Source organism: Mirounga angustirostris, unplaced genomic scaffold (genome assembly GCF_029215605.1).
Source record: "Mirounga angustirostris isolate CCGP_5_RB_7025 unplaced genomic scaffold, mMirAng1.0.hap1 SCAF_1, whole genome shotgun sequence".
NCBI classification, from domain to species: domain Eukaryota; kingdom Metazoa; phylum Chordata; class Mammalia; order Carnivora; family Phocidae; genus Mirounga; species Mirounga angustirostris.
The window spans coordinates 210,947,681-210,961,349 of NW_026991709.1; the positions used below are offsets into that span (position 1 = coordinate 210,947,681).

The 13,669-nt window shown below is 45.7% G+C and overlaps 1 protein-coding gene across 3 annotated transcripts in view; it reads right to left on the bottom strand.

Moving 5' to 3' along the window:
- Positions 1–13,669, bottom strand: part of VAV1 (vav guanine nucleotide exchange factor 1) — a 52,370-nt gene that overhangs the window by 5,554 nt on the left and 33,147 nt on the right. For all 3 annotated transcript variants that reach the window (XM_064572271.1, XM_064572269.1, XM_064572262.1), the window contains exons 19-24: positions 13,497–13,542; positions 10,766–10,902; positions 10,343–10,408; positions 6,590–6,621; positions 2,134–2,250; positions 861–948 (exon numbers count right to left, since the gene is read on the bottom strand). In XM_064572271.1, the coding sequence (XP_064428341.1) occupies positions 861–948; positions 2,134–2,250; positions 6,590–6,621; positions 10,343–10,408; positions 10,766–10,902; positions 13,497–13,542 (486 nt within the window). The remainder of the gene's footprint in view (positions 1–860; positions 949–2,133; positions 2,251–6,589; positions 6,622–10,342; positions 10,409–10,765; positions 10,903–13,496; positions 13,543–13,669) is intronic.

A 13,669-nucleotide genomic window follows, 5' to 3' on the forward strand; every position in this document is an offset into this window, starting at 1 on the left:
CCGCAAAATAAATGTGTGTCAGGGGGGAGGGATTGACAGGGCACAAAAGAAGAACAGTAACAATTAGTAAGTGATAGATTCACAAATGTTCATTTCACTATTCCAGTAACTTTTTGGAAATTTTTCAGAAATAAAAAAATGAGGGGAAAATTTTTCAGAATCAAGTTTGGTGGACAAAAAAATTGTGGAATAAATTAACAGTCCCTAACCTTTCAGGGAGTCAAGGATCTGTTTGAGAATCAAGGGAAATCTGAGACACTCACCTCCTAATACATGCAGCTATGTGCAAAATTCTGTATCTTTTTCCAGAGGACTCAAAGCTCCTCAAGGATCCAAGGACCACAGGTAAAATCCATGTGCCTTAGACCAATGGGATTTAAAATGTCTAAAAGTTTTCCCCAAACTACAGGGCACCAAACAGAAGCAGAAACACTTGAAAGGCGTTTGAATTCGCAGTGAAAAGACCATTGAACAGATGAGGCAAAGCTAAGCCTTGCTGTCTGACAGAATCAGCTCTGCTCTTCTGTGATACTAAAAAAGGACAGAACATCAGTTTCATCTGTGTGTGAAATAGAACCTCCCACAGTGAGTCGAGGGGATTCACTGGAGTCCTATCCAGAGCATGTCTGGCACTCAGTAAGTGCTTAGTAAATGCTCACTGCTGTTATTCATCATCATCATCACCATCATCATCATCATCATCAGCCATTAGGGGAATGAGTTTAAAGCCCGTTGCTCCATAGTGCTCTTGGAGGGACTGCTCTGGGTGTGGGAAAGGGGGTGTCCCAAGATGGAGCTTCAGGGAGGGCTAGATTCTCCTAGATTCTGGGAGGCTGGGGTTGAGGTGGATTGGCCCTTACCGTAAGGCCCCGGAAAGCCTTCTTCTCTGTAATCCGGTACAGTCCTTCCGCTGTCATGATTTTAATATGCTTGACCTCAACATTATACCTGGAAGAAGTGAGAGAGGGGCCCAGATGGTCACAGAGCCCTGAGGCTGGGGACCCAAGCTCATCCCCTGCCAAGTCTCAGCCCCCGGGCTACACAACCCCACACCCTGATTCAGAGGGTTGTTGAGAAGTCACAAAGGTCTTGCAAAGAAAGCCGTGGTCTAGAATAGAGAGGATAAGATCTGTGCTTCCCCCAAGATGGAGGACCTAGGATTTACAGGATGGGAAAAGGGACCCATTTCCACTAACATGGCGGGCCACAGACTAGTAAGGACATGGAAGAGATATTCACTTCTGTCAACATGGAAAACTAGATAACTGGCGCCCCCCCCCCCAAAAAATCTGACTACAGAAAACAAGAAAGGATGAGAACAAAAAATGCTGAGCTCTCAAAAAAGTAAAGGGAAATCCCCAGAGGCCAAAATTGAGGTTGAAACTAAAACTGAGCTCACTGAGTGAACCCTATGGGGTTTGCTGATCTTGCTAACCAAGTGGCTTATGTCTTGATGATCCCATAGAAACATGGGATGAGCTACTGGGCCCATGGAGGTGGAGGGTTAGCACTGAGACCCACCCACACCCCATAAGCCTGGACTATCAAATGCTACATCCTCTAGAAAAACCACCCGTCGCACAGGGGACCATAAGAAAGCGTATCTGTCTCAGACCCCAAACGGAAAAGTCACCCTTGAGAATTCAGAACCTCACGCCTGCCCTCATGTAGGTTTGGGGTTTGACCTTAAACCACCTGCACAGTCTGGGGAAACTAAGGAATTAACCTAAAATGTTGAACTTGGAAAAAAAAAAAAAACCCGTTGGTGATCAACAGAAGCAAATGCAAAATCTCTGGAGACCCAAGCAGCACAAGATCCCCAGCGGGAAAGCCCCACTGGACATCACAAGACAAAATTATAAAACCGACCGGGAAACGAGTCACCGTGAGTGAGAAGCTGCACACAACAGACAGGCATGAGCAAAGAGGTCCGCGAGCGTTGGTCCACGTGGGATTTCTGCCTCTTGCTAGGATGTGCTAAATGCCTTTTAGAGCCTGCCTGGGAAGCATATCTCTTTCTTGTGGGCTGTCCGTCAAGTAAAAGGAGCGAGATGGCTATTGTAACTGGACATTCCCTTCCTCCCAGGCTCCTGCTGCGCCCAGGTCACAGGGGGTCAGGGACGGAGGAGTTACTTAATGCTGATGGCAAATTCTGCTGTGTCCTTCACCCTCTGCCGCACCAAGAACGTCCCATCCGAGCGGTTGGTGAGGATACTTTCTGCCCCCGCACGCTCCATGGGGCCGGCGTACCTGTCAAGATACACCAAGGAGAGAGGTCCACACCACCCCCGTGCCTGTGATTTTTAAGTTGGTGACAGTCCCAGGGCAGGCTGCTACTCCAAGATGGGCCACTTTGGCATGAAGACCATTTTGAGTTAAAAAGCGATCAAAACCCGGGACGCCTGGGTGGCTCCGTCGGTGAGGCGTCTGCCTTAGGCTCAGGTCACAAGTCCCGCACGGGGCTCCTTGCTCAGCGGGGAGCCTGCTTCTCCCTCTCCCTCTGCCTGCAGGTCCCCCTGCTCATGCTCTCTCTTTCTCTCTCTACATCTCTGACAAATAAATAAAATCTAAAAAATAAGAAAAAAGCAATCAAAACCCAGCAGATTCAGGAAAAACTCTACCTCCCCCACAGCTGCCTAAACAGAATGCTGACAGAGGACCTGTTCCGGGAAGATAGCAACCATCACCCTAGATACCTACATTAGGCTATGAACGAGGTGCGGTGGGCTGGGAGGAACTTAGCGAGGCCCGTTTGATCAAATCCTCTGTGCCCCACAGTTTCCCAGGGGCCCAGCAAACATTTGTGTACCAGACATTTCCTCCTCTTCATCTTCCTGTGAAGGGCATTCCTTCCCTTTGACATCCCACACCCTTGCCCCCTTCTCCTTAATTTGGAATGACATATATGCCTCCTTTTGCCTGACCGTCTTGGGATTTCCATTTCTCTGTGGATTCCCTGTACATACAAAATTAAATTTGATTTTTCTCCTATTAATCTGTCTCGTGGCAATTTGAGTTTTAGTCCTGCTAGAAGGACCTTGAAGGAGACAGGAATTCTTGAGCCCTGACATGGCCTTTTATAATAAACTCGTAATCTAAAGAAATGGTTTTCCTGAGTTCTAGGAGTTTGTGCTACTGCATTATCCAAACCAGGGCGGTGGTTGTGGGAGCCTACAATTTACAGCAGGTCGGTCAGAAGTCCTGGAAGGCTGGACTTGAGATTAGCACCTGAGGTGTGGGCAGTCTGATGTGAACCAACTCTTAACCTGTGGGGTCTGATGCCATCTCCAGATGGGTAGTGTCAGAATTGAACTCAATTATAGGACACCCAGCTGAGAGGGAAGAATTACAGAATTGTTTGGGTGTGGGGAAAAAACCCACAATTTTGGTCAAGAGTGTGAGTGTAAAAAAGCACGGTTTTTTCCCCTTTAATCTGGAATTTGACGTTGCTTGGATGGGCATTTACTGAGTCCCCACAGTTCGCCCGTCTCCATGGTCACCGGGACAGAAACTGGGTGAAGAGAGTGAGACACCAGCCCCAGGTACAAACTGTGAAGAGGGAGCAAAACACGCCACCATCAAGATAAGTGATAGCAAATGAAGTAAGGAGTATTTTAATGCAATACTTTTAAAAACCAAAACGACTGCCAAAGAGCCATAAAAGAAGCGAGGTGCCCACATGCACTGCCCCGTGGACGGACCCTGAGCCCACGACACTCAGAGAGGGAACCAGACACAGAAGGCCACACTGTGTGTGGTTCCATGTGTGTGAATTGTCCACAACAGGCTCATCCACGGACGGGAAGGGGTTAGAGGTGGGTGCCAGGGGCTGGGGGGGCTGGGGGTGACCGCTAATGGGGGCGGGCTTTCCTTTGGGGGGATGGAATGTTCTGGAGTTATACTGGTGATGGCCACGCAACCTTGAGAATGTACGAAATGCCACTGGATATAAATATATTTATGCTGGGGCGCCTGGGTGGCTCAGTTGGTTAAGCGACTGCCTTTGGCTCAGGTCATGATCCTGAAGTCCCTGGATCGAGTCCCGCATCGGGCTCCCTGCTTGGCAGGGAGTCTGCTTCTCCCTCTAACCCTCCCCTCTCTCATGTGCTCTCTCTCATTCTCTCTCTCTCAAATAAATAAATAAAATCTTAAAAAAAAAAAAAAAGATCATTTCGTCTTGGGGCGCCTGGGTGGCTCAGTTGGTTAAGCGACTGCCTTCGGCTCAGGTCGTGATCCTGGAGTCCCAGGATTGAGTCCCGCATCGGGCTCCCTGCTCGGCAGGGAGTCTGCTTCTCCCTCTGACCCTCCCCCTTCTCATGTGCTTGCTCTCTCTCATTCTCTCAAATAAATAAATAAAATCTTTAAAATATATATATATATATTTATGCTGGACATAAATATGTAACATAAATAATATATATTAACTATAGAAAATCACAATTATGGATGATATAAATACAAACATGAATGTATTGTGCTATAAATGTAAATACATAACATATATGCTAATTATAGATCATATGTAATTATAGACGATAGATAAAGGTGAACATGAATGTATTTATGCTGCAAATGTAAATATGTAACATAAATAACATATTTTAATTTGAGGTAAAATATAACTATGATATATACATGTAAACATGTAATAGAAATACAGGTATGAATATAAATGCCACTTTAAACAGTTAATTGTATGTTATGTGGATTTCAACTCAGTTTTTAAAAATTAATGCAAAAAAAATCCAAGGTGAACAAAACGTCAAGGCTTTAAATAAAGGCAAGACATGACTCCGTACTTGGGGGCTCACCACATCACCTCTTTCTACCCCCAGCCCTGTCAGATCCTGTCTTTATTTACAGTTTTGATGTTTTGCTTATCATGGATTTTGCCTTGCTTTATTTTTTTTAATTAAGTAAGTTCTATGCCCAACGAGGGATTTAAACCCCCCACCGCAAGATCAAGAGTTGCATGCTTCCCAACTGAGCCAGCGGGGCGCCCCCGTTTGCCTCGCTTTTGATTATTATTTTAACTGCTGCCTTGAAATAGCATGGACCTTGATCCCTGGGGTTTTGGCGCCCCCTTAAATCTTGCACCCGAAATGAGTCACCCAGTTCCAGGCGTGATGACCCCATCCCCGCAGGGGAGGGTGGAGATGGGGTCTGAAACCTGGCTCTGTGACCTCAGGAACTGATTTTGCCACTCAGAGCCCCGATTTCCTCTTCTGCAAAGAGGAAGTTAAAACTGCCCCCCAGACATACAGAGCGACGTTTCTGACCACTGGCAGTAATGCAGCCGATGCCCCTCGGCCGCTCAGGAAATGCGAGCGTTATTATGCCCCTCGTGTTACTTTGACTCTCGAGGGGCAGCAAGGTCTGGCTCTGGAGTCTGGAGTCGGGGCAGATGGGTTCCATCCTGTCTCCATCACTTCCTCACTGCGTGACACTGAACAAATCACTTCCCCCCTCTAAGCCTTGGTTTCCTCCTTCTTTTGCCGAAAGGGAGGAAGAAAAGCAAAGGGTTTTTACGAGAATTCGAAGTGCTCGTTAAAGTGCTGACACAACACTCATTAAAAACAATCCCACGTGAGGGCGCCTGGGTGGCTCAGATGTTAAGCATCTGCCTTCGGCTCAGGTCATGATCTCAGGGTCCTAGGATCGAGTCCCACATCGGGTTCCCTGCTCAGTGCAGAGCCTGCTTCTCCCTCTCCCTCTGCCACTCCCTCTGCTTGTGCTCTTCTGTCTATCTCTCTGTCAAATAAATAAATAAAATCTTTAAAAAAAGAGAGAGAGACAAAAAAACAATCCCACGTGATATCATCTAAGATGCTGGCGACTGCAAAAGGCACTGTTCTTTCACGGGCCATTATGAAATGAAAACTCCTACCCATAAAATTAGGCAGAAGACTGATCTTCCATTGATTGTAAGAGCCATTCCAATGTCAGAGATGTTAAAACATGAAAAAAAATGTGCATTTTAGAATTGATGAAATGTAGTCCTAATAAGATGGCCACAATAATAACAGGTCTAATCTAATCACAGATAATAAAGGGCTTACTGTGTGCCAGGCACAGGACTAAGAACTTTACAGGTAACAGCTCATTAACGCCTTATAAAAAACCCTATAAATGGGTTTTTAAAAAATCCCCAAATAGTTGTTGGTATTAATCTATTTTCCAGAAAGGAGAGCTGAAGCCCAGAGAGGTTGAGTTACTGGCACAAGGTCACACAGCTGGGAAATGTGGGACTCAGCATTTGAACCCAGGTCAGTGGGCTCCAGAAGCAACACTGTAAACCTCTACCCTTCACTGTTCTACCTGCAATAGGTGTTCAAAAGCAGGAGGGAGGGGCTGCCGTTACCATCCCCACCATCATTTTCCTTCCAGGGAGACCCTAATCTCCCGGAGTCAGGGACTCTCTTTCGCTTGCTCGCTCTTCAGCAGCCCCGGGTACAGGGCTCAATCCAGCAGTCAATACCCAGAGTTTAAAAAATAAATAAGCAGTTAGTTTGGAGGCCCCTCCACGCCCAACCTGGGAACCCACCCCAGAGGGCCTCAAGCTGAAAATAAGAAAGGTAGTTCTACTCACCAGAGATGAACGGACAGGTCCTGAGGGGGACCCTGGGGACACAGACAGAGACTGGGACTTAGGATCAAGAACCCAGGTTGGCAGGGCACTCCATTCATTTGTTATCATCTACTATCATTCAGTCCACCATCATTTACTGAGCGCCAGGCACCGTGCTGTTCACCAAGAGACCCGTCCACTTCCAACAGGGGCTGTCCAGGCACCTGTTTTAGCATGACCCTCAAGCCAAGAATGGATTTTATGTTTTTAAATAGTTGACAAAACTTAAAGGAAGAATAATATTGCCCGGCATGTGAAGATGGGATGAAATTCACATGCCAAGGTCCACAAATCAAGTTTTTTTTTTTTTTAAAGATTTTATTTATTTATTTGACAGAGAGAGACACAGCGAGAGAGGGAACACAAGCAGGGGGAGTGGGAGAGGGAGAAGCAGGCTTCCCGCGGAGCAGGGAGCCTGATGCGGGGCTCGATCTCAGGACCCCGGGATCATGACCTGAGCCGAAGGCAGACGCTTAACGACTGAGCCACCCAGGTGCCCCCACAAATCAAGTTTTTATTGGAACATAGTCATGCCCTCTCGTTTACACACTGAGGCTGCTTTTGCACTTCTCTGGCAGAGGTAAGAGGTCACAAAGAGAGCCTCTGACCTGCAAAGATGAAAATCTGTATTATATATTTACAGAAAGCCCAACCCCTGGTCTGAATAAATGCAAAGGTGCTCGCTTCCACCACATTAGGATGGTTACTGTCAAAATAAGCAAAACAAAACAAAAAACCAAAAAACAGAAGATAGCAAGTGTTGGCAAGGTTATAGGGAGATTGGAAATCTTATAGCAGAAATGTAAAATGATACAGCTGCTAAGGAAAACAGATGACAGTTTCTCAACAACTAAAAATAGAATTACCATATGACCCAGTGACTCCTCTTCTGGGTATCTACACAAGGGAATTAAAAACAGGAATTCAAAGAGATAGTTATACATCCATGTTCATAGCAACATTATCTATGATAGCCAAAAGGTGTGTGCCCATCAAGAGATGAACAGGTAAACAAAGTGTGGTATGTCCACACAATGGAATATTATTCAGCCTTGACGAAGAAGGCCATTCTGACAACTGCTACAACATGGAGGAACCCTGAAAACATTAGGCTCAGTGCAAAAGCCATTCTCAAAAGGACCAACACAATTTACCTGAGGTCCCTAGAGGAGTCAAAGTCTTGGAGACAGAAAGTAGATGGTGGGAGCCAGGGGCTGGGGAAAAGGGAGGGGCGTTACTCTTTCATGGGGACAGACTCTCAGCTTTGCAAGATGAAAAGAGTTCTGGCAAAGGATGGTGGGAACGGTTGTACAACAGTGTGAATGTACCTAATGCCACCAAGCTGTACACTCAAAAATGGTTAAAATGGTAAATTTTATGTTATGTGCGTTTTACCATAATTTAAAAATACTAACAATAAAAAGAATGAGGAATAATCTATCTAGTTCCAAAACATCACCCCAAAAGAAAACCCATACACATCACCCATTAAACATCAGTCCCTAGTCCCCCCCCAGCTCCAAAATCTGGGAACCACCAATTTGCTTTCTCTCCCTGTGGATTTACCTATTTTAGGCGTTTCACGTAAATGAAATGATTGCAAAATGTACCACTGAAGTGTGTACTTTAAAATGGTTTATGTTGGGGCGCCTGGGTGGCTCAGATGGTTAAGCGTCTGCCTTCGGCTCAGGTCATGATCCCAGGGTCCTGGTATCGAGCCCCACATCGGGCTCCCTGCTAGGCAGGGAGCCTGCTTCTCTCCCTCTGCCTCTGCCTCTGCCTCTCTCTCTGACTTTCATGAATAAATAAATTTAAAAAATTTTAAAAAATAAAAATAAAATGGTTTATGTTTTTTCAAATTTCACCTCAATTTTTTAAAGGGAAAAAAGAATAAAATGGTCTACGTACAGTGCCATGGAAAGATCCCAAGATATATTAAGGGGTGGGGGCAGAGGGGAAGGCTGCATAACAGTGAATATCAAATCTTTTGAATCTATCATGGGGGAAATGAGAATCCGTATTTGTATCTACTTGTATGTGCACTAAGAATCTCCAGAGAGGCACATAGAGAACAAAGTAGTTTCTTGCAAGGTAGGTGGTTCCAGGAGCATGGAATCCTTGAGTTGAAAGGAGAATTGTCATTTTTTTCTATTTTTTCTCAGAGCCTTCATTGTATTGGGAGAGGAGGAGGCTAGGATGGGTGTAGCTTTAAGAAGGCAGTACATTTGGAAGCAGAAACTAGAGAGATGTCCAGATCTTGGCTTCTGAATGCCATGTCCCCCTGAAAGGACCAGGGCTCCTTGGGAAAAGGGTTGATTCCAAGACTGGGGCATGGGAAGTACAAGGTAAGTCTGGTATTACGCCAGAAAATAAGGAAGACCTCAGAGAATAATAGGGACACATCAAAAGAACAGATGAGCCAGGCTGATAGGGCTCCCACTGGCCAAAGCTGGGACAATTTTAAAGCAAGAATCCACGGGCATTTCCTGAGATACATGCATGCATACATAGCTGACCGATTGGCAGATAGACAGATACCCAGCTACGCAGATACATAGATGCTTGATACATAGATTGATATATAAATGATTAATGGATACACAAAGACGCAGATAGATACACAGATGATCATTAGATACATAGATGACTAATTGCTAGGTAGGTTAATTAATTGATTGATTAGGAGACAGCTAGTCCTTACAGTAGAACATCTGAGAATAAACTTGGACAGAACCATGAAGTTGGAAATGTATAATGTAACTCCACAGTGGAGAAACCTGGAAGACCCCAGGCCAAAAAAGAAAAAAATCTCTAAAAGATAATTTTGGGGGAAACTGTCAAAATTTAAATACGGACTATAAATTAAATCACAGTATAATGTCAATGTCAAGTGTCAAATTCATGGTTGTTAAAATCATGCTATGGTTATTTAAGAAAAGGTTCTTATTCTTAGAATGTATTTAGGGGTGAAGGGAAAATATGTCTGTAAACTTTTAAATGTCTCAAGAAAAAAATAATATGAATTTTTAAAATAAAATGTGCAGAGAAAGAGCAAATGAGAGAGAAATAGGACAAAATGTTGACAGCTTGTGGATCTGGGGAAAGGCTATTTGGAGTTCTTTGCATTATTCTAGCAACCTTTCTGGAAGTCTGAAATGATACAAAATTAAAGCAACAGAACAGGAGAGAATTTCCCTCTGCAGGTTCCTATTTGGGCTGTGAAGCAGGCAGAGGGGCATCTACCGTGAGGGAGGGAGGTCTGGGGAAAGTGGGAAAAATCGGAGGTCATCAGAGAACAAGGTGGTCAGGTGAGCAGAGGACAGCTGAAGAACAGAGGCAGGCAAAGTGTGGGCAGGTGTGTCCACAGGAGCTGGGCCAGGAGACGTGAGTGGCCACCCCCCAGATGGGACAACATTCGCTGTCTCTGAAGGAAGCAGGGACTGGCCAGCCTTCTGGGCCCCTGCTCCTTCTCCTTTACGAGGAAGAGGACCTTCATACAAGAAGAATCAAGGGGGAAAGGACTGGTCATCATTCTCTGTGTGGCCCCCACTCTGGGCTCAGTAGGCAAACTAGGCAGAACACAGATTTCGGGAATGACTTGCCATGATGGGCAGCCCCTCCCTATCTCAGGGGTATCACCCCAAGGCTTCCTACCCCCGCAGGACCTTCTCTGGACCCCCTTGCCCTCACTACATCCAGATTTGAGGCACTCACATGCACGTAGGGCTTGACTCTGTTACAGGGAAACCAGCCAACTTCATTGGTAGCCGTATTCCTGCCCTAAAAAGCCAGGAGGCAAAGACATGGACAGAGAGGTTATAGGCATTCATGCATGTGTGTGTGTGTGTGTGGGCGCACGCACGCATGCACACTGAACTTTATACCCAGTGGCCACTCTGTCTGTCCATCTATCTCTCTGCACCTGCATGACCCATGGAGTGCCAGCTACTATCAACTTCCTGGGAAGACAGCCAGCTCAGAAGGGCCAGGCCAGCCCTAGAAATCCCCATGTTTACCATCCTCCCCAGATGCCTCCTCCAGACCAGCCTCCCCTGCCAGAGTCACTTCCCGGGACTGCCTACACCCATGACCCCACACTCAGGTCCTTCTCCATCACTCCCACAGCCCAGCCTATACCTCCCACCAGTTCTGTTCGGCCTCAGCCTTGGTGAGCTCCACGATGTCTCCAGGGTTGAGCCGTAGAAAAGGTCCAAAGGCTCCAGGGGGTGGAGGAAGCCCATAGTATTCCTGACACACCTCCATCTTGGGCAGGCCTGGAGGGAGAGAAGGTGGTGGCTCGGTGTGATTGGTGGTCAGAGATGTTCACACCTGAGTCTCACTGCCCACCGGGAAGGCAAAAATTAGGGACTGACAGCACCAAGTGGTGGTGAGGATATGGAGCATGTAGAACTCTCCTACATTGCTGGTGGGAGTCCACGTGGGAAAACTGTCTGGCAATATCTCCCAAAGCTAAATAGGTATCTACCTTGTGTCCCGACAATTGCACTCAGGTGTATGTGACCAAGAGAAACGAATGCTCGTGTCCACCAAAAGTCCTAGACAAACTTTCTTCACAAAAGCCCAAAACTGGCAACAACCCAATGTCCTAAATAAAATGGATATACCGAGTGTGATAGAATCATACAATGGAATACTATGCAGCAATGAACAAACTGTGAGTCTCACCAACATCATGCTGCTTAAAGAAGCCAGATGCGGGAAGAGGACACACCACATGATTTCATATTTGTGCAGTTCAAAGAAAGGCAAAACTCATCTATGGTGACAGAGGTCTAAGAGCAGTCCCCTCTGAGAGCCAGGTGGGTACTGACCAGCAGCACTGTCCAGGAAAACTTTCTGTGTGGTGGAGATGTTCAACAGTCTGTGCTGTCTGGTAGGGCGGTCATTAGCCAGAGGTGGTTATTGAGCACATGCACTGTGACTAGGGTGGCTGAATACAGGAGTTTCAAGTTATTTAAACTATTTTTAATTTGTATTGGACTGTGTAGTTCTAGAATTCAGTTCAATGTTCTATACCTTGATCTGCATGGCAATGACTGGGATAGAAATTCATGGAGCCATGGAGTTAAGATGTGTTCACATTATACATCTTACAGTATGTATTTTCTATCTTAATAAAAAGTATATATATAATGGGTATGTATAAATGTGCATATTAACACATATATATGATATGCATAAATATGAACATATATATAATAGATATACATACACTTATATGTATTTCCCCCTATTGAGGACATTTGGGTCACTTCTAGTTTTTAACAAATAAAGCTGGGGCACCTGGGTGGCTCAGTCGGTTAAGGGTCTGCCTTTGGCTCAGGTCATGATCCCGGGGTCCTGAGATCAAGCCCCACATCAGGCCCCTGCTCAACATGAGCCTGCTTCTCCCTCTCCCTCTGATGCTCCCCCTGCTTGTGCTCTGTGTGTCTCTCTCTCTTAAATAAATAAATAAAATCTTTTTAAAAAAAACACAAAACAAAACAAATAAAGGGATGCCTGGGTGGTTCAGTCGGTTAAGCGTCTGCCTTCAGCTCAGGTCATGATCCCAAGGTCCTGGGATCAAGTCCCACATCGGGCTCCTGGCTCAGCGGGGACCCCGCTTCTCCGTCTGCCTGCCATTCCCCCTGCTTGTGTGCTCTCTCTCTCTCTCTCTCTCTCTCCCTCTCTGACAAATACATAGGATCTTTAAAAAAAAAAAAAAACCAAAAACAAATAAAGCTGATATATATTTTTTGTATAAAACTGATTATACAATACATATACATATAATGATATATACATTCCTCCTATTGAGATCATTTAAGTTGTTTCTAATTTTTTACCATTTCAAATAAACCTGATATATCTATCCACCTATCGATCTAGATTATAGACATCTGTAGATCTTTATATGGTGACATCTATATGTGAATACAGATAGCTAGGGATAGGTAGGTATGAAATCTGGGTCTTTACACTGACTCTGTATGACTATGAGCAAAGGGTTTACTTCCACCAGCCACACCAAACTGTTCTCACATGTTCAATGAAGCCTGGACCTCCCTGCCTCCTAGCCTTTGCACATGCTGTTCCCTCTGCCTAGAACAACCCTCCTCCTCATCTGCTTAACTCCTCCTCATCCATCGAACATCCACCTAAATGCCTCCTCCTCTGAGAAGCCTTCCCTGAAGGCTCAGATTTGTCAGGTCCCTCAGTTTTATGCTCCAGAAAACCCTCTACTTCACCCACCATGAAAGTCTGTCCCCCACCACCGATCTGAGAGCTTCCAGAGGACAAGAAGCACAGGTGTTTTAGTCATCCTTTGCCCCAGATGATGTATCCACTAGATGTAAACACAAATCACCCAGCACGGTTGTGATTCCACAAAATACATTAACATAGGAATGAGTCCAGCCTCTCTCCCCTGCCACTGGGCTAAAAAGAATCCGTGTCCTCTGCTTCCCCATCCTCCAGTTGGAGGGCATTTTGCTGAAACCACATATCATAGTAAGATTCTGCGGCACGGAATCAAGAGGAGAGGAGAGGAGAACAGTCAGAGGTGTGCCTAGTTGACTAAGGCTAGAGAAGGAGCCTGTGAGAGAGCAAGAAAAAAGGGTCAGTGGACAAGAAAAGTGGATGGTAAGAGAGAGAGTACCTTAGCAAGGAGTGCTACATTCTCTTCCTAGGGTTTGAGCAAAGCAAGTAAAGAATTTGAGTTGGTTATTTTTAAATTCCTTTCAGGCTTCTAGGAGTAGAACAAATGGATCACAGCTTTATAAACAGGACACTATGTTGTCAATAATATAATTGTTGAGATCTGAAGCAAAGACTGGATTTCCTCCTGCCCCACCCCCCTCGGACTCACCCAGCTCTTTCCTCTTTTTGTCCTGAGCCCGGCGATGTGGCTTATCCTAGAGGGAGAGACCAAGAAAGCAAGCGTGGCTACCTGGGCCCAGCCTGGGTCCTCCTCAGCCCCTATGTGAGCACCCAGCAAAGGGCCATGACCAACCATCCTTATCCCCCATGATTTTCCATGCA